The sequence below is a fragment of the Hyperolius riggenbachi genome, chromosome 2 (genome assembly GCF_040937935.1).
Source record: "Hyperolius riggenbachi isolate aHypRig1 chromosome 2, aHypRig1.pri, whole genome shotgun sequence".
Classification (NCBI taxonomy): domain Eukaryota; kingdom Metazoa; phylum Chordata; class Amphibia; order Anura; family Hyperoliidae; genus Hyperolius; species Hyperolius riggenbachi.
In genome coordinates, this window is record NC_090647.1 from 75,495,657 (window position 1) to 75,517,874 (window position 22,218).

Below are 22,218 nucleotides of genomic sequence, written 5' to 3' on the forward strand. Positions count from 1 at the left end.
TGATTTTTAAATTGAAATCAAACAAAAAATATTTGGTATAGAACGGCGATTCATCCATTATCCATTATTAGGGGAAAGGAAACACGAAAAAGATCCAAGATGCCTGGGATTACACAAATCCATGCCTTCAGGATTCCACTAAAACTGAACGTGTGCCATAGTTGTAAACACATAGAGAAGTACATCAGGCACTCAGTAAAGCAGAGCCTAGTATACACTTTCAATTATGATTGGTCAATCACTGACCAATTTTACCACCTCCACGTAGTATGAGGGTCAACAGATATTGAAGATGGTGTAGGGTAAATCCTCATACTACATGGAGGTGATAAAATCGCTCTCAGCCACCGGTGCAGAGGCCGACCTCGCGGGGTCGTCCTCTACTGCGCCTGCTTGAGCGCCGATGTCACTCGTACATGGGGTGGTGCGTTCGGGCGCAGTAGTTCTGTGCTTGCGCAGAGCACTCCAGCCCACATGCAAGTGATTGACAGCAGCACTCACGCAGTACTCCTAGAGGACAACCTCGTGAGGTCGGCCTTTACACTGGTGGCTGAAAGCAGAGCTGCGGCGAGAGACATGTTGGCTGCAAAGGGTTGGAGGAAGCTCTGGGAAAGTAGAGCTTACATAGCTAAAGGGGTTCTGTGGAAGGGTTAAAAAAAAAAAAAAAAAAAACAAACAGACACTTACCTGGGGCTTCTATTAGCCTACTGCAGCTGTCATGTCCCGAGCCATCCTCCTATGCTCCCCGGTCTAATATTCGTCTAACTAGACAAATAGTGCTCGCTCCCGTGCACGTCAGCGGGAGCTTACTGCGCAGTACGAAGTGTTCTTGTACTGCGCTTGCGCAGTAAGCTCCCGATGACGCGCACGGCCGTGCAGCCTAGTTAGACGCATAATAAGACTGGGACCGGCAGTGGGGAACGGAGGATCTTAGGAGGAGGGCATGGGACATGACAACTGCAGGGGGCCAATAGAAGCCCCAGGTAAGTGTCGGTTTTTGGTTCATAGAACCCCTTTAATTTGGCTGATTTTTCCTTTAAGCTCTACCTGCTGTAGATATTGATAGGATTGACAATCATGAATAGCAATGAAAATCTAGCACTGCCAAGCTTTTTATTATGTAAAGAGATAAGAAGGTGCGTATGCAAACAATCTTCCATCAGCTGCAATAAAGTGCAGAGCAGTGCAAAAGGTCTACTTTACAGTTTGTAGAGAGGTCGCTGGAAGTGTAGATGGCAGTGGGCGCTTGGGGGGGGGGGGGGGTGCATGGCCTATCATGGAGTAAAGTTTGCATATGCACCTTGTTATCGCTCAACGTAATAAAAAGCTCCACAGTGCCAGATTTTTATTGCTATTCATGCGCCATAGCTGTCAACACTCGCCATGCTGGGAGTATCACAACTCATAGAACCTGAGCTGCCAACTCTGGGTGTCTGGTGATAAACTTGCCTGGCAGCAGGCCAGACCTTTCACCTACTCAAAACACCTGATGAATTATGAAACAAAAACTATGAGTAAACTGACGTACTGAGCAGCCAGAATCTCAAATCATGCCAGAGTGGGACAACATTTCACTTTCACTTCAACAGCAACTGGTTTCCACAGTTTCCAAACATTTACAGAGTGTTATGTCCCTCAGGCACTGCCGCCTTAACATGTAACCAAGCCGAAGCTCGGGTACAAAATCACATACCTAAAAATGATCAAACAACCTAGGACCGGCCTCAGTGGGAGGGCAGGACTATGTACAAATATATAGCTATAGGAAGTGGTGTTGTTACTGAGACCAGGATATTTAACCAGGGATGCTCAAATCCAAACTTTGCATGAACCTGGATAGTTGTTATCCGGATTTCACCCAGTTAAATCAAATCACCTGGGTTGGGGGGGGGGGGGGGGTCTCGGTTATCAATCTTACCTCTCTGATGTATTCTTAGGTCCGTCCCTCGGCACCTCTTACGATGCGGTCCACGCACGTCACGTGAGTACAAACCCTCCCTCTTTCAACCCGGAAGGAGGAAGTGTTTGTAATCATGTGACTGCCGCTTGGACCGCAACGTAGGAATTGCCGAGACGCGGACCTAAGAAGACGTCAGAGAGGTAAGATTGACCACAAAGCCCGCACAGGTGATTTGATTTAACTGGGTGAAATCCTGATAACCACTATCCGGATTCATCCAAAGTTTGGATTTGAGCATCCCTGTATTTAACATGAAAGTGTGCATTCTGAATAACTTACTGCATTTCTTCTGTATGTCACTATAGTTCCTCTTTAAGCTGCTAGAATAAATACGTAGATGAGGCATATCAAAGGAGAGTCAGAACACCTAACTGGTATACTTGCTCCACGTGGCCAGTTTGGAAAAGTATGCTAAGCCAGAGAATCAGCATTATGGCCAAAAAGTTCTTTTTTGCTGTTTTTTGTTAAAGGATAAATGAGCCAGAAGAAAGAAAGTCATATTTCTTTACATGGGGCTTCCTCCTGCCCCTAGAAGCCTAAGTGCCCCTCACCGCAGCTCTGCTCTCTGGCAGCGTCCCGGGGTCCCCTCCATCACGGCCGCTGAGCTTTTGCACATGCAGCAGTGGGTGGACATGGGACACATAGGTTTTTAGGGGCTGGAGGAAGCCCCAGGTAAATAAATATGATTTTCTTTCATTTGTCTCATGAATCCTTTAAGTAGAAGATATCAGCCTCTATTTTCTTGAGCCAGGTGTACCATATGTTCCGATGCAATAAGTAGAACTCACTTTTATTTGCACACCGGATGAAATATTTAACAAGGCTGCTGATTTCCTGCATCTTCCTCTGTCGGGTGGTCTGCGCAGCTGCAGAGCGATTCGCTCTGCTGGTTTTCAGGCTTTCCATCTCTCTGTAGATGTACTTCTGTAGGAATCTGCCAACAAACACGAGGTTTACAATTACAACCAGAGAGCTTTGCTTACAGTATACCAGAGGAGGACCTCGGGTCAAAACTCAAATACCTAAGAAGAGGAAAGCCTCGGGGTTCTGTAGAGACATCCCACATAGTCCTTCAGCCCGAAAGAATGCGACAAGAGCTTGCCGGAGTTCCAGCTCATGTCAGTGCTCCTCCTCAAGCAACTATCACACCCACACTGCGCCTGCACAGTAAGCCAGAACCACTCTTGCATGCAGGATAGCCACACTCAGGCATGAAGAGGAGTGTGGGCGCTATGTTCAGTAGGCTCCCAAGGATGGAGTGGCGGAGGTCCAGAAGACAGCGCGAGATTCTCCAGAGGCTTCTCTCTTCTTAGGCAAGCATTTGATTTTTGACAAAGCCAACTAAACCTAAAACTCCACAAGGCAAATCCTGACAGCAATCAATCAGGTTGAATCTAAGCAATGTATAGAAGCAAAGCGGGGACCACAATACCCGTTTCATGTGCCAAACATGCTTGCTAGGGCAGTACAGTTATCTTCCTCTCTGGATTCAGATGGAGGGTGGATCAATAAGGTGTGACACACAAAGTAGGAAGAACAATAAATAAACATTTCCCAGCATTCCTGCATTACGGTGTAAAGAATGTGTCTACTGGAGGAGGCGGGACTTGCAGGTCAAACAAAGTAGGTGGCAAACCTCAAATGGCTAAGAAGAAACTAGCAGGCAAGAGGGAACCCACACCATAGGGTTTCACTCTTGGAGCACTTTGCCAAACACCAATGATCGGAAAGCACTGCAGAAAGCGCTTTAGTGGGCCCCAGAGATCCCCGAAGGTGACATGTAATGTGTGGCACTAGGATGATAGCAGCAGATCTGTTGAGTCCTGAAATTTGTAGCTCAATGGGTTGGAGTTGTTTTTCCAGGACATCCCACAGACACTATCAGACCAAGATTTGGGGAATTTGGGAGGTCTTCTGCAGTCTATTCACAGTTGCTGATAAGAACTAATTAGATGCATTTATCTGACTTAAACACAGAGAAGAGAGTTTCTTCAGCAACTATATGTGGAATGAAGACTTTTCATTGTGTGTTGTGCAAGAGTTTGGGTCCGCTTTAATAAAAAGAGCATCCCGATTGAAGTGCCAGAATCGAACGTCTATTGGAGTACTACAATGCTACAGTAGCTTTTCTGGGGGAGGGAGTTGTCTGACCAGAGGGACTAGCTTTTACTCCTTGTGCCCATTGCGCCTTGCGCACCAATAACCCTCTAGCCATGCCACCGATTGCCCTTCTTAGGACAGTTTCTAGTATTTACTGCCAAACGCATACTGGGAAGGTGGGAGGAAACTAGATTTCCTGAAGCAAATACAAATACGAGAACATATAAACTCCATGAAGTGTTCTGGTAGATTCCTGAACTTGGGACTTTAATGCAGTAATGCGACAGTGCTATCCACTTGCCGATCCATCCACAGATGCCTAAAAGACAAGGTAAAAATCACCAACCTGAACACTGTGTCCCAGTTAAGCTGTTTAGCATGTCGATGGTCAGAGTTGCGATCTAGCTGTTGGACTACTTCCTGCTCCCGAAGCAGACGCCGGAACTTGTCAATTTCTTTCTAAAATGAGAAACGAGGACTGACTGATCAAAGTGTTTCAACAAAAAAAAGTAGGGTGAAAATCCATGGGCATATTATCATTTATTTAAATCAACCTAAAAACAAAACTGAACAAGGCAAATTCTAGCAGAGTTCAGGATGAGTGAATATAAACAATGCACAAAAATGCTAAGTGGCAGAGACAATTTCTCTCTTCTGGGCCAAATGTGCTTGCCACTGCCGTACATCTTACATTGGATTCACTTGGTTGGCTAGCCAAGCAGATGTGACCGAGGGAATGCCAGCCCACATTTCCTATAACCATGCTTTACAGTACACAAATTGATTCTGCTGGGAGGGGCAGGACTTTGCCATTCAGAGTAAGTAGGTGTGGCCAATTTAAAAAAAAACCTGAGAGCAGTCTATGACTAAGGATTGATTGTATGTTGGGAATGCATTAGCTATTTTTTCCTGTGCAGGCAACAGCCATCAGCGGACACAGAATGCAATCTCAATTTATCGCACTGCATGTGTTTTGCTGCCCAGCAATGCAGTTTACAAATTACTGTACTCTACTTGGTGCCATTATACTGTAAGCCTAGGTCCATACTAGGCCCGTTTGCAGAATGGACCTGCGGTCCGTGATCCTGGGATTAAAAACCTGAGCGCAAACTGATCCATGATGCCCTTTTGCAGCAAACGTTTTTGATCCGTTTGCGTTTTTTTTTCCTCCTCCTCAAAAAAAACGGATGGCTGCAGCCACTACCCCAACAGGTGTCCCCCAGGTAGCCTGAGGGGGTAGGAGCCAGGACGGGGGATAGCGGGCACAGCGGTGAGTAGGGGGCGCCCCTCCCTCACCTGGGTCCCCCCGTCCCCACTCCCTCCTCCAGTTATTTGCGGCAAAAGTGAAGAGCGACCGAGAGTGGAAGTTTACCTTTCTTCCTCTGCTCGCCGCGTGACTTCTGGCAATGCCGCCCACTAGAGGGCGGCATTGCAGAAAGTCACGCTGAGTAGTGGAAGTAAGGTGCTTCCCTGCTTGCTTTTTACTTTTGCCGCAAATAGCTGGAGGGGGGAGCGGGGATGGGGGGGACCCAGGTGAGGGAGGGGCGCCCTCCTACCCACCGCTGTGCCCCCTACCCCCTGTCCTGGCTGCTACTCCCTCAAGCTACCTGGGGGGACACCTATTGGGGTGACGTGAAGGGGAGGAGCAGGCAGTAGGCAATCTGCATCTCCCTCCGTTTTGTGTGCAAGAATAGCCCGTGTAGAGGGAGATCCATTTTTGCACAGCCCTCCACTACCGTTCCGTGTATCCGGATTCATGTGCGGCCCATGAAAATGCAGCAAATCCGCACCTTCCGTTCAGATTTTGAAAACGTGTAACCTCAAAACGCAGACGGATCCGTTTTTTGTTTGGGTAAAGACGGCTGCCATTTTTTAACATTGCTATCCGTGGCTCCGGTTTTGATCAGGTTTTAAAGACTGAGCCATGGATAAGTTTCCGGACCTAGTGTGAACGAGCTCTAACTGAATAGCTGCAGGTCCCTAGTAGATTGGTTAACCACAAGGAAACTACACAGTTAAACCGTTGATATGAACAGGCACAAAGTTCAAAAAAGGCCTAGCAGCAGTGCAGTTCAGATAAATGGCCCTAGAGAAAGCAATAAAACCCAATTACCAAGGGTGAAACATTGCTCGTGGATTTGTATATGTGAAAACTAAAGCAACACTCTTCTCCTGCAAAACATTTCCAAGAGAAACATTAAAAATTAAATACCGATAAACATCGGTATATTTTACAGGATTTGTTCCATGCTATAGTTTAGCTCTAGGTACAATAAACCAAACAATTAAAAAATAAATAAAGGGTCTTTTTCCTGAAGGCGCAATTCAATCCAAAAATTGGATCATGCCCGTTTTGCCAATCACAACACCACTGATTAACATATAAATCGCGGTGCTGTTTTTACACTAGTGCAATTTGTTTTTCCCAAATCGCAATCGCCGGCCTGCACATGACATTTTTATTGCAAGATTTTTTTTTTCTCCTGCTGGAAATTGCAAATGCACCGCAATGGCACCGTACACTTGACAGATAGCAACGCAATCATTGCCAAATCCCTGCCATCCTAGGCCTGCAACTAGTCTAGTGCCTAGCAAATTGGTCCCCGGCAGCAATTCTACATGTCAGAGGTCCGAGCACCGTGCGAACCACTGCCTCACCTGCCTCCTTTGGGATCCACCAGGAGGTGAGACAACGCCACAACTTACACTTTGACTACTCGACAGAGCCCAGCAGGAAGATCTTGCTTCCTCCTATCCCAAGGGACAGGGCATACACATGAATTGGCCGCCTGGAGTCTTGGCCGCAGGATACAACCGTTATATGGCTTATCCTGCTGCTGCACAAGTTCCTGGTGGCATTAAATACTATTCCCCCTTTATCCATGTGGATAGTGGGGAGTAATGTAATTCCAGCTATTGCTGGAAGGCGAATTACAGTGTTTTAGAAGCAACTTCAGCTCCATCTTCTGACGATGCTGAAGTTACTGACTGTACACCGCTATAGCCGTAATTCCTATTCCAGCCTATGGTGGCACCGGCTGCTCCCAAATCTCCTGCGCTGTAATCACAGTGCTCGAGGGACAGGAAAGCACTAAGGGGTGGAAATGGGAGTAGCCTTTTTAATCTGTTATGTGCTTCCTGTCCCTTCGATAGGAGTAGCAGTTTCATGGTCCCTGTCATTGAGGACAAGTGGAAATAGAAGCAAATGCAATTGCAACAGAAGCGCAATGACGCATGTGATCGCATTTTCTAGTGGAAAAGGGCCCCAAGTACAATGGGATGGAGAGAAAAAAGGTCACGAGTTCTGCGACACAGATGAAAGAATACACACCCGCCTTTCCGTGGCTTTCTCTGTCTCCATCTGTTGGCAGCACAGCAGCAGCTCGTGCACAGCGAGACTCATGGTGCCACCTGCAGGTTCCACACCCCAGATAGCAACAGCCAACAATTATCTCACATTGCTCACAGCCAACCTGTAGGGGAAATAAAGCACAAACATAAAAATTCCTGTATCATTTACAAATACCAATGTTTACATGAAACGACTGCTTGCAGGAGGACAAGTCTTTTAAAGTGTAACTGTGGGGCATAAAATATCTGGTAAACAAGTAATAAAGGATGTTAACCAGGCAATCCAAAAGTTAAAATCATTATTACTTCTCTTGTTTATAAATGATCATTCCCCAGTTTACCTGACTCTTATTTGGTATGTTGCCGCACAAAGGAAGTTGCAGGGCATCCTGGGTTGTCTTTTTTTTTTGCTTCTTTACTTTTCTCTCAGACTTAACTAGTGCAGCCTGATTGGCTGAAGTCTCTCCCCCCCCCCCCCTCTATTTTCCCCTCCCACACCTCTGTTCCTCTCTGATTGGCCAATATTTCTCATGCTGAGAGTTATAGTTCCAGTTATTTTGGTTGAAAAAAAGACATACGTCCATCGAGTTCAACCAGTACAAAGTACAACACCAGCCTGCTCCCTCACATATCCCTATTGATCCAGAGGAAGGTGAAAAACCCTTGTAAGGCATGGTCCAATTAGCCCCAAAAGGGAAAAATTCCTTCCCGACTCCAGATGGCAATCAGATAAAATCCCTGGATCAACATCATTAGGCATAACCTAGTAATTGTAGCCATTGGTGTCTTTCAACACAAGGAAAGCATCTAAGCCCCCTTTAAATGCAGGTATAGAGTTTGCCATAACGACTTCCTGAGGCAATGCATTCCACATTTCTATGCACTTTCTATTGCAGAGTTGGGTGGGAGTGCCTGAAGACTGGGAGGAGGGCAGGTAATGCACACACCAGTGTTTCTCAAACCTGTCCTCGTGACTCCTCAACAGAGCATGTTTTGTAGGCAACTTCAGCTATGCAGGTGGGGTAATTAGTGTCTCAGCTACATAGAATCCACCTAGCTGAGACACTAATTAGCCCACCTGTGCATAGGTGAGGTTGCTTGCAAAACATGCACCGTTGGGGAGTCATGAGGACAGGTTTAAGAAACACTAGCATACACAATCAGGCAGAGGGAGTAAGGGAGGAAATGACATAAGGATTGGCTTGTGTGCCCCTGCTAAAACGCTGCTATCCCGCTGCTAAATGGGGGTCCCTTACCCCCCAAACCCACCTATGCAAAATCTACGACCAACTTGGTCGTAGTTTTTGCTGCTGTTGAGGCAAAAAAAAAAAATAAGACACAGAACTTTTATATTACACTTTTCTCCTGGAGGAGTCTAGGGTGCACTCAGTAGGCAGTAGCAGTGTTAGGGAGTCTTGCCCATGGATTCCTAACTGAATAGGTTCAGGCTTACTCAACAGGAAGAGCCTATAGATGTCAGCAGCAGTCTAAGGCCCATGCATGCGCCACAGATGTCTGAAGGCGTTTTAGTACAGGCGTTTATAGGCATGTTTGGTTCTCTTTATTGCTGTGCCACGCACATATAAAAAGCATTTTGTACAGAATTTTGGGTCCGTGCCAACTTTCTACTTGACTTGAAATATGCAAATAATTCCTAGTTGATGAAGAATTATGCAAATGTTACTGGAGATCTATGAAGCTTCAAAAAGGACTAAACAAACGCTTTCATCGATTTGATTAGTAAAATTCTATTTTAGAAGTTAATGATTATTAGCATAATTCTGTATCATAAGAATTCACATCAAGCTCAATCATCTCAAATTTAATTGCACCTCAGTGACAATCCCTGCTGACTAATGGGGACTTTGGTACGTGTACATTTGGGAAAGACTACTTCCAGTATTCCAGGCTCTCTATCACTGCTGCACTGTTTGGTGGGTGGTAGAGTGTTGATCGCTCTCTTGCCCATAATTCCTGAATGACATCAGATGCTCCATCTGTAGGACGCCTCGGCCATGTTTCCCCAAAGTCTTTTGAAGCTCTATTGCCACCCCCACCTACTTGGTGCAGTGCACCAAAGCTCAGAAGCCAACAATTAGGCCATGGCTGCCGAGGTGGGGGCAGCCATGGAGCCACGGAAGACTTCATTTAGAACATAAAACAAAAACCTCATAGCAGCCAGACCCAACACCAGCAGCAACAGAGAGCCTACATTACAGGCTCTCTGTATTTTACACTAGAACTACTGCATACTCTGGCGTATAACACTACTTTTTAACCCTTGAAAATCTTCTGGAAAGTCAGGGGTCGTCTTATACGTCGGGTGTCACTGATGCCAGGTGATACGCCCTATCCTGTTACCGACTCTCAGATCTCGCTGCTGAGGACTGTAGTAAAGTGGTGCAGGCGCACATGTGCAAGATCTGAGAGGCAGAGACGGAGGTAAATAGGATACAAGGGTGGGCCAGATGGGTGAAAGAGGCGTGTTTTATGCACAGCACAATCTATTCTTCCATACCGATCTGATAAACAGGTAGACAAGGAGAGCTGACCAATCCACCTATGGAGAGGGAGAATTGACCAATCCAACCAGTCAATCGTCTATATACTGTTATATACTGGGTACCACATACAGTACAGCACCAGTATCTGTTCTTACATAGCACCAGTTTATGATTTTTTTTAATTCTTATGTGGTGTACGTTGGAAGGGGGTAGTCTTATACGGTGAGTATATACCAAACTCTATATTTTTACTGGAAAAGTTGGGGGGTCGTCTTCTACGCCGGAATATACGGACCCTTTAACCACTTTTTCCGCCCATTGCCTGGTTCCTGCAAACATCCTGCAGCCGGAGCCTCAGTTTACCGCTCTGCACTCAGCCCCGTGATAAATATCCTGTTCTGGCTTGATGACATCATTAAGCTGGGACCCAGATATTTGGCATCACGGGGCTGAGCGCAGAACGGTGAACAGAGGCTCCGGCTGCAGGATGATCGCAGGAACCAGGCAAGGTGATAGAGGCTGCTTGCAGGGGCATTCTTTTAGCGATGTGCCCACGGAGGGGATGATTGGCAAGGGGCAGGCACATCTGGCTATCCATAAAGGGGGTGGGGGAGAAAATATCTGAAAGGGGGGTTGAAATATACACTGGGGGACATTTGGGTAACTGGTGGGGAATCTAATAATGGGGGCACATCTGGAACTCTTGGCGGGAATAACGCAATATCGGGGGAACATCTGGCTATAATGGGGGAACGCTTAACCTGGAGACACATCTGGCTGTTTCGAGGGGCTCATCGGTTTTATTATACTGGGGGGGGAATACAAGGGAGGTCTGATATTGGGGGACACATCTGGCTATCTATCCTGGGGGGGGGGGGGGCATAATACTGGTGGCATGGTTTTTATCTACTGTAGCCCTTTTTATTTTTAAACTGGAATTGGTAAAACTGATAAATATTGCATCTTTCATTTCTTTTAACAGACATACACACGTACATTTTAACAGACATGCATCAACTTAAAAACTTCAAGGACCCTTCCATGAGGAGTATTTGGGTTTACAGCTCTAAAAAAAATGGTATGCTGGCCAAGGAGTCCACTGAACAACAGTAGGAGTCCATTAGGTACAAAGCAGTTGTGAGAAAATATAAAAATGTCACATTTTGCAGCTGCTGGATCATTTGCTATTCATCAAGATCAGGCCGGGGGCATCTAGTGCTCATGTAGACAGTTACACTACTTCAGGTCTCTAAAAATAGACAGACTGATGAGTCACAGGGCAGTTTAGGTTATGGAACAAGCTTATTCTCTTGGAAAAAGTCCAAGTACAGAATCTTGTTATAGTAAGCTCTGATATAGTAAGCCTCTGGTTATAGTAAGATCAGTCCCTTGGTCTCTACCATGTGCCTGTATGAGCATACAATGTATAACTAATTCTGATATACAGTGGAGTCCTGATTAACAGGAACTCAGGCATCCGGCAGTCTCAACTAAGCGGCATGCCTGGCAGGACACAATGGCATAACTTCAAACCTACGGTATTTGCACAGCGACATGCAGAAGGAACTACTTATGCATCCTCCGGGCGCTGTCCATTTCATTTCTTGCAGCTTCTAGTGTCCTGTCCTTGTTGGAGCCCTTTCACACTGGGGTGGAGGGGTGCGTTGAATTGACACACTGCTACCGCAGCCTAATGAAAATCTATGGGGATGTTCATAGTTCCCACGTTGCTGCACGCTGAGCCGGAAGTGCCCAAATTAACGCTAGGGTATACCTACGTTACCGCACAGCTCCTGTGGCGATCTGCGGCGGCCAGGAAGTCAGTTAGTTTATGGCGATGCAGGGGTTCTTTTTAAAAAAAAGAAAAAAACCTTGGCGTTGCAACATCACGGGGTGCATGCACGGAAGTGTATTTTTACAATACACTTCCACATATCCGAAGCAGGAAGTGACCGCAAGCGCGCGTCACTACCTGCTTGGCCGAATGCCAGACAGGGAGCACCATGTACTAATGTAGTGTTCCCTGAAGGCCTGTTTTTGGCGGTGCGGTGGAGACCGATGCACCGCTTCACTAACGCCAATATACATTATGAAACTAGCCTAAGTCTACCCCCGATTGTCACCTGACCTGCATCAGATCACATGACACATTGGGGCCGTCCACAGAGAATGCAGCACAACAGCTGGAGCTGCAAGAAGTGAAAAGGATGGCACCCAGAGGATGCATAAACAGCTTCTGCTGCACACCGCTGTGCAGTTCATCCACTGGGGGAGGTTATTTTTCTCAAGCAGCCGGCAAGCACATATATCCAGCATCAGGCATTCCACACCTATGCCGGACAAATGTAAACTTCTTATATACCGTGTTTCTCCTAAACAGTAAGACATCCCCTGAGAATAAGCCCTAGCAGGAATTCCTAGCATGCTTGAAATATAAGACCTCCCCCGAATGTAAGCCCTAGGGGCAGCACAAATGGCACCAGCAAGTCACGCTCAATGCAAAGCCTGGATACTGGAGAGCAGCAGTATAATGTGAGTTATACAGTCCAGTATACGTGTGTCAGGCAATTTGTGTTTTTGTTGGAGCCAGCCCTCATGATCTGTCATGATAAGCATCAGCAGCACTTCACCTTTTTCCAGGACACACAGCTTATCCTATCATAGCTCTGGGGAACCTGACAGAGTTCTCTGCCTGCAAGAAATACACTCTTACCCACATGATCAGCAGAATCAATTTCTTGTAAGTGAGAGCCAATATCTGCAAACCACAAGCTCTGTGTATGCTGCTTGTGTTTCAGCATGGCATGCAGTATGTTCATTTTGTATAGGAAAACTACCAGTCTTTTCCCCAAAAATAAGACATTCTCTGAAAATAAGCCCTAGCAAATCTTATGGAGCAAAAATTAATATAAGACAGTGTCTTAATTTCGGGGAAACACGGTAGTAAACTACATGGCCAGGTCAATTTAAACTTTCTATAAGGGTAACTCACTGTAATGCTGGGCATACATGGGTCGATCCGGCGGCCGATTAGCCGCCGGATCAACCCCAGCCGCATCCCCGCCGGCGCCGCATCCCCGCTCGTCCCCGCCGGCGCTTCTTATCACCCGCTCGATTCGCCGCTATTGTCCGCCTGCGGGGATCGAGCGCAGAATCGATCCCCGCGGTGATCGGACACGTCGGATATTATCAATCGAGCCTAATGGCCCGATTGATAATCCTCCCCTCTACGCCGTGTATGCCCAGCATTATAGTCAGAGTTTCACAAAATCAAACAGACATGGTTTGCAAAGGAAACTCATTTTATTGCTTATTTTCTGCAATGTGCTTCATAACAGAGAGGGTAAAGTAGCCAGTCACGGCCCCTGAAAACACAGAATGGAATAAGCTTTTTGCTAGAATTGATATAAGTAACCTGAAATCTGTTTGGCATCACTGACGACCTGTTCTTGGAAGTATCTCCAGGGCTGGAGGACAATGGTGGACCTCAGAGGTCACAAGAGAGAAAAAGCAAACCTGCAAAAAGCCCACTTCAAGCTAAAAAAATAATTCTGCCTTTGCATTGTGGGAAACTTCAGTATCTCACTTACAGCTAAATTATCACTAATAGTCAGTTTTAAAGAGACACTGAAGCGGAAAAAAATGATGATATTATGATTTGTATGTGTAGCACAGCTAAGAAATAAAACATTAAGATCAGATACATCAGTGTAATTGTTTCCAGTACAGGAAGAGTTGAGAAACTCCAGTTGTTATCTCTATGCAAACAAGCCATTAAGCTCTCCCGTGGAGAGGGCTGTTATCTGACTTTTATTATCATCTCAACTGTTCCTGGACTATTTACTTTTCCTCTGGCAGAGGAGAGGTCATTACTTCACAGACTGCTCTGAAAGACTCATTTTGAATGCTGAGTGTTGTGTAATCTGCACATAATATAGAATGATTCACAAACGCCTGACCCAGTACCTCAATGCCAACTCACTACTAGACCCACTGCAATCTGGATTTCGGCCTGCCCACTCAACCGAAACGGCTCTCACCAAAGTGGTCAATGACCTTGCCTTAGCTAAAGCTGAAGGTAAATACACCATTCTCCTCCTCCTTGACCTTTCAGCAGCTTTCGATACAGTAGATCATCCCCTACTCCTCCAGTCCCTCCAATCCATGGGCATTCACGATCTCGCCCTGACCTGGCTTTCATCCTACCTCTCCAACCGCTCCTTCACGACCTCCTTCAATGAGTCCTCGTCCACCCCCAACCACCTCTCAGTGGGAGTCCCCCAAGGCTCGGTCCTTGGCCCCCTACTGTTCTCCCTATACACATCCTCCATTGGCAAGGTTATCTCCTCCATGGGTTTTAACTATCATCTGTATGCAGATGACACCCAAATCTATCTCCACACCCCTGACATATCCACCACTACCATGGACAAGGTCTCCTCCTGCCTATCTGCCATCTCCTCCTGGATGTCCGCTAGGTTCCTAAAACTAAATCTAGACAAAACGGAATTTATGATCTTCCCACCCCGGTCATCCCTGGACCTCCCAGATGTGCAGGTCACTGTTAACCACACTACTATTCACCCTACCTCTCAAGCCCGCTGTCTGGGTGTCACCCTGGACTCCGCACTCTCCTTCACTCCCCACATCCAAAACCTCACAAAGTCCTGCAACTTCCACCTTCGTAACATCTGTAAGATTCGCCCTTTCCTGACCCCTGCCACCACCAAACTCCTCATCCATGCCCTCATAATTTCCCGCCTCGACTACTGCAATGCCCTTCTGTCTGGACTCCCTAAGACCCGAATAGCCCCACTGCAGTCCATCATGAATGCGGCTGCCAGAATTATCCACTCCTCCCATCGCTCCACCAGGGCGGCTCCCCTCCGTGAATCCCTCCACTGGCTTCCTATCCAGTCCAGAATCAGATTCAAGATATTGTGTCTGACCTACAAATCCGTCCACAAAACCTGTCCAACCTACATTTCTGATCTTACTCAGAGATACACACCAAGCCGCTCACTCCGCTCCTCCAATAAACTTCGCCTGACCGTCCCCCGCATCACCCAGTCCCATGCACGCCTCCAAGACTTCTCAAGAGCCGCTCCGACACTATGGAACTCCCTACCTCCACCCATTAGGGCAGCCCCCTCCTTCAACACCTTCAAGAAGGCCCTCAAAACTCACCTTTTCACTCTTGCCTACCACCCCTCACAAGTGCTCTAAACCCACAGCCGAACTCTGGTCCCCTACCTCTCGTGTCCCTACCTCTCCCTCTAGATTGTAAGCCTTTGGGCAGGGTCCTCACTCCTTTTGTGTCCTACCTGATCATGCACCTCTATTACTGTGCACCCATGCTATGCATTTGAGTGAACCTAACTTGCCTAATCTCCATGCTCCCATCCAGTGACTAAGCATTACCTTGTACTCATACTGTGCTGTGTGATCTGGTTTTCTTGTATTCCTGTATTGTCATATTGCTGTTTGTCACCCCTAAATATTGTCTGTAACCTAAATTAATGTCCAGCGCTGCGTAATATGTTGGCGCTTTATAAATACAACAAATAAATAAATAAATAAATAAATGATGCAATGTTAGAAAAAACACTATATACCTGAAAATAAAAGTATGAGAATATTTTCTTTGCTGCTAATCTTCTAGTAATTATTCATAGTACACAACCAATTCACTATATCATATTTTTTTTTTTCGCTTCAGTGTCTCTTTAAGAAGGCTAATTACACTACGCCTTTCTTGATCTAACATGAAACTGCCCTTGAGTTAAAACAATCCCCAAAACCTCAAGTTTTCATCTTCAGCGGCTGTCACCTGATTTGTATTGCAGCTGGTCAGTCCCCTTCTCTATCTTAGCAGACAGTGCATTGCCTTCTGGAAGAGGTAAGCTACCACACATTATTCTTCCCATTCATATGTATGAAGTGGAGTGTGGCCAAGCTGTCCCACAGCAACCCTGCTCTAGGAACATATAGAGGGGCTGTGGTTCAAAAGGCTGGCTACTGAAGAGTGTGGGAGGGAACTGATCTAGTGGCAAAGAGGATCCAAAGAACAAGTCATGTGACCTTTCTGCTATGAAAATCAAAGAAGAACTTACACCACCATTAGATAGCATGTGTACTAGAGGTAACTGAAGGGAAGTGTGCAATATATAGAGATAGTCGATGAGATTTTTAATGGACAGCCATTACACGAGACAGATGATGGATGAGTCTCCCAGCCTCTATACCTCCTGTTTGTGGAGTCAGGCTGGTCCATTTTAGCTATGCGAGAGTCCTTCAACATGCACAAGCATCAGGAGACCATCTCTCCAATCAATAGGACTTAGCAGGAGATGCCAGACAGGCATGTTTCACACTTCCCTCCACCTATGCACCCAACAGCACTGAATGGAGTTCCCTTTTAAGGTATAGGGGGCTTCTGTCACTAATAGCACTTACAATGGTCCATTAAACATTAAAAATCCCCAGACAATATCGTGAATGTCTCCTCCAGGTCACCAGACAACTATCCATTAAGGTATGAATTACAAAAGACCCCTGAAGGTGTCCTGTAGTATCTGGCACCGAGACACTAGCAGCAGACCTGTTAAGTCCTGTTAGTTAGAAGTCAGGGCCTTCATGGAGCAGACTTGTTTTGGTACATGGTCTATAATCTTTAGGTAGTTGGTATGTGTCAGAATTATGATTCATCAGACAAGCCAACTTCTTTAATTGTCCCATGGTTTAGTTACTACACACATGCACATTGTAAGTGCTTTTGGCAGTGGACAGAAATCAGCAAAGGCAACCTGACTGAGCTGCAGCTACGCCTCCTCATGCACAGCTAGCCAACATGCACAAGCTAGATGAAAGTCAGCCAAGGCAGCTGATAAGGACCACCTCTGCCAAGAATCTAGCATGTGCACTGCAGCCAGTGACCTCTCTTCAGGTCAATATAAAATGCCTTGATAGCATTTTGCATTGACCTGAAGAAGCGGGCCATGACTCGTGAAACGCATTATCAGATTGCTACTTGAATAAAAACTTTTTTCCAGTTGAACTGGTGTCTATATCTCCTGGAGGGGTAAGCGATTACTTTTCTTTTTAATTTACATTTTAAAACACTGAAATAGAACACACATTGGAGGTAATAGTTTTGCATTTTTTTTGGAAATTCCATCGTACTACAGGAGAATGACCGTCCAGTATCCAGCAGGACCTGGAGTGCCAAGCAGGAATGGTTAATTTCTTGCACCCCCCCCCCCCCCCCATTTTGGGCTCACATACACATGTACTTTGCATGATTTTATGATAGGGAATAGATTGTAAGCACTTCTGAGGAAAGTCTCCAATAGGGATATGTCCACATGCGGCACGCACAGCGCACCGCAGCAAAAATAAATGGGCGTCACCACGCACTGGAACATCGGCATGGTCATGATGAGTCATGGGTAGACAAAAAAAAAACAAAAAAACAAAAAAAACAGAGATTAGGTCTGACCAGATACATTTTAGATAAAATATTCAAGTAGTTACATGCCTCATGATAACTTATCAAGTAGTCAAATGGCAGCAGATTTTCCGACAAAACGCAATCAGATTGGCGGCAGATTCCACACAAAATGCAATCAAATTGGCAGCAGATATCCCCACAAAATGCAATCAAATTGGCAGCAAATATCCCCACAAAATGCAATCAAATTGGCTGCAAATTTCCCAACAAAATACAATCAGATTGGTAGCAGATATCCCCACAAAATACAATTAGATTGGCGGCAGATATCCCCACAAAGACAGGTCCCCAGTTAGTGGGGGCCCCCATGCTGAAAGGGGGTGCAGTGGGCACAGAGGGACGCTCCTCCCTCACCTGCCCCCCCCCCCCGTTTAGGTAGGCAGGTCACAGGTGTCCCCAGTTAGGTAGGCAGCAGCCAGGTCTAAGTTCCCCCCCAGGTTGGAAGGGGGGGGCAGTGGGCACACAGAGCGGCGGGGAGGGGGGAAGCTTCCCCCCCTTCCGCGCTCCCCCTTCCGCACTCCCCCTCCCTCCAAAATTGCAGCCAGCGGCAGCGAGCAGGGAATAGCTTACCGGCATGATGAGATGAGAAGATCCATCGCTCTGCGTGCCGCTGGCTGGTCTGGTCTCCTGCAATGCACTGTGTCCAATCACGCTCTCACAGGAAGTACTGCGAGAGCGTGATTGGACACAGTGCATTGCAGGAGACCAGACCAGCCAGCGGCATGCAGAGCGATGGATCTCATCATGCCGATAAAGCTATTCCTCGCTTGCTGCAATTTTGGAGGGAGGGGGAGTGCGGAAGGGGGAGCCCCTAGGTGAGGGAGGGGGGGGGGAAGCTTCCCCCCTCCCCGCCGCTCTGTGTGCCCAGCAGATGGAAGCACGAACCCACTTTTGAACCAGAAACAGCGGCAGAGGCGCCTGACCTGGTCTACAGAGAAACAACACTGGACTGTTGCTCAGTGGTCCAAAGTACTTTTTTTTCGGATGAAAGCAACTTTTACATGTCATTCAGAAATCAAGGTGCCAGAGTCTGGAGGAAGACTGGGGAGAGGGAAATGCCAAAATGCCTGAAGTCCAGTGTCAAGTACCCACAGTCAGTGATGGTCTGGGGTGCCATGTCAGCTGCTGGTCCACTGTGTTTTATCAGGTGAATGCAGCTAGCTATCGGGAGATTTTGGAGCACTTCATGCTTCCACCTGCTGAAAAGCTTTAAGGAGATGAAGATTTCATTTTTCAGCACGACCCGGCACCTGCTCACAGTGCCAAAACCACTAGTAAATGGTTTACTGACCATGGTATTACTGTGCTCAATTGGCCTGCCAACTCTCCTGACCTGAACCCCATAGAGAATCTGTGGGATATTGTGAAGAGAAAGTTGAGAGACGCAAGACCCAACACTCTAGATTAGCTTAAGGCCGCTATCGAAGCATCCTGGGCCTCCATAACACCTGAGCAGTGCCACAGGCTGATTGCCTCCATGCCACGCCGCATTGAATCAGTCATTTCTGCAAAAGGATTCCCAACCAAGTATTGAGTGCATAGCTGAACATAATTATTTGAAGGTTGCCTTTTTTTGTTTTAAAAACACTTTTCTTTTATTGGTCGGATGAAATATGCTAATTTTTTTAGATAGGAATTTTGGGATTTCATGAGCTGTATGCCAAAATCATCAATATTAAAACAATAAAAGGCTTGGAACTACTTCAGTTGTGTGTAATGAATCTAAAATATATGAAAGTCTAATGTTTATCAGTACATTACAGAAAATAATGAACTTTATCACAATATGCTAATTTTTTGAGAAGATCCTGTATATAGCCATAATACTATACTATGCACTAATTTTATTGTTTTTCTGAATGTATTTATGCACCTGTGGGGGGGGGGGGGGATGAGTTGAAGTTACCCGGGGCTTCTAATGGTCACCCGCAGGCATCCTGTGCCCAAGCAGCCACTCACTGATGCTCCAACCCCGCCTAGGGTTCACATTCCTGGAATTTCAGACTTTAAAGTCTGCAAACCACTGCGCCTGCGTTGCCGTGTCCTCGCTCCCGCTGATGGCACCAGGAGAGTACTGCGCAGGCCCAGTACGGTCTGTGCCTGCACCGTGCACTCCTGGTGACATCAGAGGAAGCGAGGACACGGCAACGCAGGCGCAGTGGTTTGCAGACTTTAAAGTCTGAAATTAAAGTCTGAAATTCCAGAAGTGATCCGGGGGCGGGGCCGGAGCATCAGTGAGTGGCTGCGCGGGCACAGGATGCCTGCGGGGGACCATTAGAAGCCCTGGGTAAGTTCAAATCATTTCCCCCCGACCCTCCTACAGTATCCCTTTAAGTGAAACATGTTGGGTTATTTGGTGGGGGTTGTGTATTAATTTATTCAGTACAATGTTAGGAGGCTGCTGAGGGTTTATCCTCATATACTTTACCACAGCCCCACATTGTGTTTCTTTTCAGCCACATTGAGAGGGCAATACTGAGATAGTTTTCTCATACTTACCAGGTCTTTATATAGCCCTCATGTCGCTGTATCAGTCTTGAAACTATAGCAGCCAAGGTCCATTTCAATATGTATTATTAAAAGTTAATTTTTAGTCCTTAGTATAGGATCATATCTGTGTTAGGGATATAGAGGCTGCCATATTTATTTCCTTTTAAACAATGCAGATATCCCATCTGTCCTGCTGATCCCCCCGCCTCTAATATTTTTAGCCATAGACCCTGAACAAGCATGCAGATTAGATGTTGGACTGAAGTTTGACCGCAATTACTGCACACTTGTTTCAGAGGTGTGATTCAGACTGATAAATGAACTATCAGCAACATGCCAAGCAATGCGCATTGCTTAAATCGGGGGGAAAAAAAATAAAAAATAAAAAAATATGGCAGCCTCTATATCCCTCTCTGATCTTATAAACTTTTTTTTTTACTTTTTCTGTGGGGATTAATGAGGGGTACCCCTACAACGGGGTTTACAAACTCTGCACCTGCGCAGTACACTCCACACCACGTGATTGAAAGCGGCACTCGCACAGGCGCATTAGAGGATGACCTGGCGAGGTTGGCCTCTCTACCATCAAGGGACCGGCAGCCAGCGGCTGAGAGCAAAGCTGCAGCAAGGGACATACAGCGCTGCCCATAATTATTCATACCACTGGCAAATTTTGATTCAAAGTTACTTTTATTCAACCAGCAAGTAATTTTTTTGACGGGAAAAGACATGTGTCTCCCAAAACATAATAAGACGATGTACAAGAGGCATTATTGGGGGGGGGGGGGAGAAATCTCAGCTTTTATTTACATTTGAACAAAAAATGTCAGTCTAAAATTATTGATACCCTTCTCAATAATTAATAGAAAAGCCTTTATTAGCTGTTACAGCAATCAAACACTTCCTATAATTGCAGGCCAGCTTTGTGCAAGTCTCCACAGGTATTTTTGCCCATTCATCTTTAGCAATGAGCTCCAAACCTTTCAGGTTGGAGGGTCTCTCTGATCTTTAGCTCCCTCCACAGATACTCAATTGGATTCAAGTCAGGACCCAAGGCCAAGTTTCTCTGCTGATTGCCTGATGTTATTGTTGAGAATCCTCACGTATTGCTCTTTTTTCATGGTGTTTACTGTAATTAGGTCCATTGGCTGAAAAAAAAACCCAAAGCATTAGGTTCCCACCACCATGTTTGACAGTGGGGATGGTGTTCTTCGGGTTGAAGGCTTCTCCTTTGTTATGCCAAATGAAGGGAACATCATTGCAACCAAACAATTCCATTTTTGTTTCATCTGACCATAACACAGAAAAACAGAAGTCGTCTTCTTTGTCCAAATGAGCATTTGCAAAGGCCAAACAAGTTTTTGTCTGCCTTATCTGGAGAAGTGGTGTCCTCCTTGTCTGCATCCGTGGAACCCAGCAGTGTGCTGTGTCGGCTGGATTGTCTGCCTTGAGACATTGCCACCAGCAGAGATCAGATTCATCAAGATGGCCTCGGTGGTGATCCTTGGATTCCTTTTCATTTCTCTCTTTATCCTCCTGGCCAGCACAGGTGTCACTTTTGGCTTCCGACTGCATCCTCTGAGATTTTCCACAGTGCAGAACATCTTGTATTTTTTAATAATACTTTGTACTGTAGCCACTGGAACTTGAAAACATTTAGAAATGGCCTTGTAGCCCTTTCCTGACTTGCGAGCAGCCACAATGCACAGCCGCAGGTCCTCACTAAGTTCCTTTGTCTTAGGGTGCATACACACATCGGACTATAGTCTTTGGAAAATGAAAGATCACAGAGCAATCCTACCACCCTTCATGTAGTATGAGAGCCATACTCTACACAGTCTTTTCTATGGAGCTGAACTCCCCATTAGAAAAAAATCTTGGCAAGATGCTGCACACACAGATGCTGTACAGACACAAAATATCAGTATCTGCAAAAGATCTGTTCCTGCCAAAAATCCATTCCTGCAAATTGCAATGATAGTCTATGAGATCTGCAGATCATCATACACACATGATTTAACTGACATTCATCTGCAGATCAGATCCACCAGGATAGATTTTCAGATCTGCAGATGATTGCTTGATCTGCAGATGAATGTCAGTTAAATCATGTGTGTATGATGATCTGCAGATCTCATAGACTATCATTGCAATTTGCAGGAATGTATTTTTGGCAGGAACAGATCTTTTGCAGATACTGATCTTTTGTGTCTGGGTACTTATCCGTTAGCCGGGCGCATCCGGCAGGTGGCGCTGTTGTAGCGAATTTCATACATGCTTAGTTAACGTAGTGCTGTGTGAAT

The 22,218-nt window shown here is 46.1% G+C and overlaps 1 protein-coding gene across 1 annotated transcript in view; it reads right to left on the bottom strand.

Moving 5' to 3' along the window:
* The window catches only part of ATM (ATM serine/threonine kinase), a 216,521-nt gene that overhangs the window by 191,113 nt on the left and 3,190 nt on the right, over window positions 1–22,218 (bottom strand). The window contains 3 exon segments of the mRNA XM_068266920.1: window positions 2,749–2,894; window positions 4,407–4,519; window positions 7,392–7,533. Of these exon segments, the coding sequence (XP_068123021.1) occupies window positions 2,749–2,894; window positions 4,407–4,519; window positions 7,392–7,463 (331 nt within the window). The 5' untranslated portion in view covers window positions 7,464–7,533.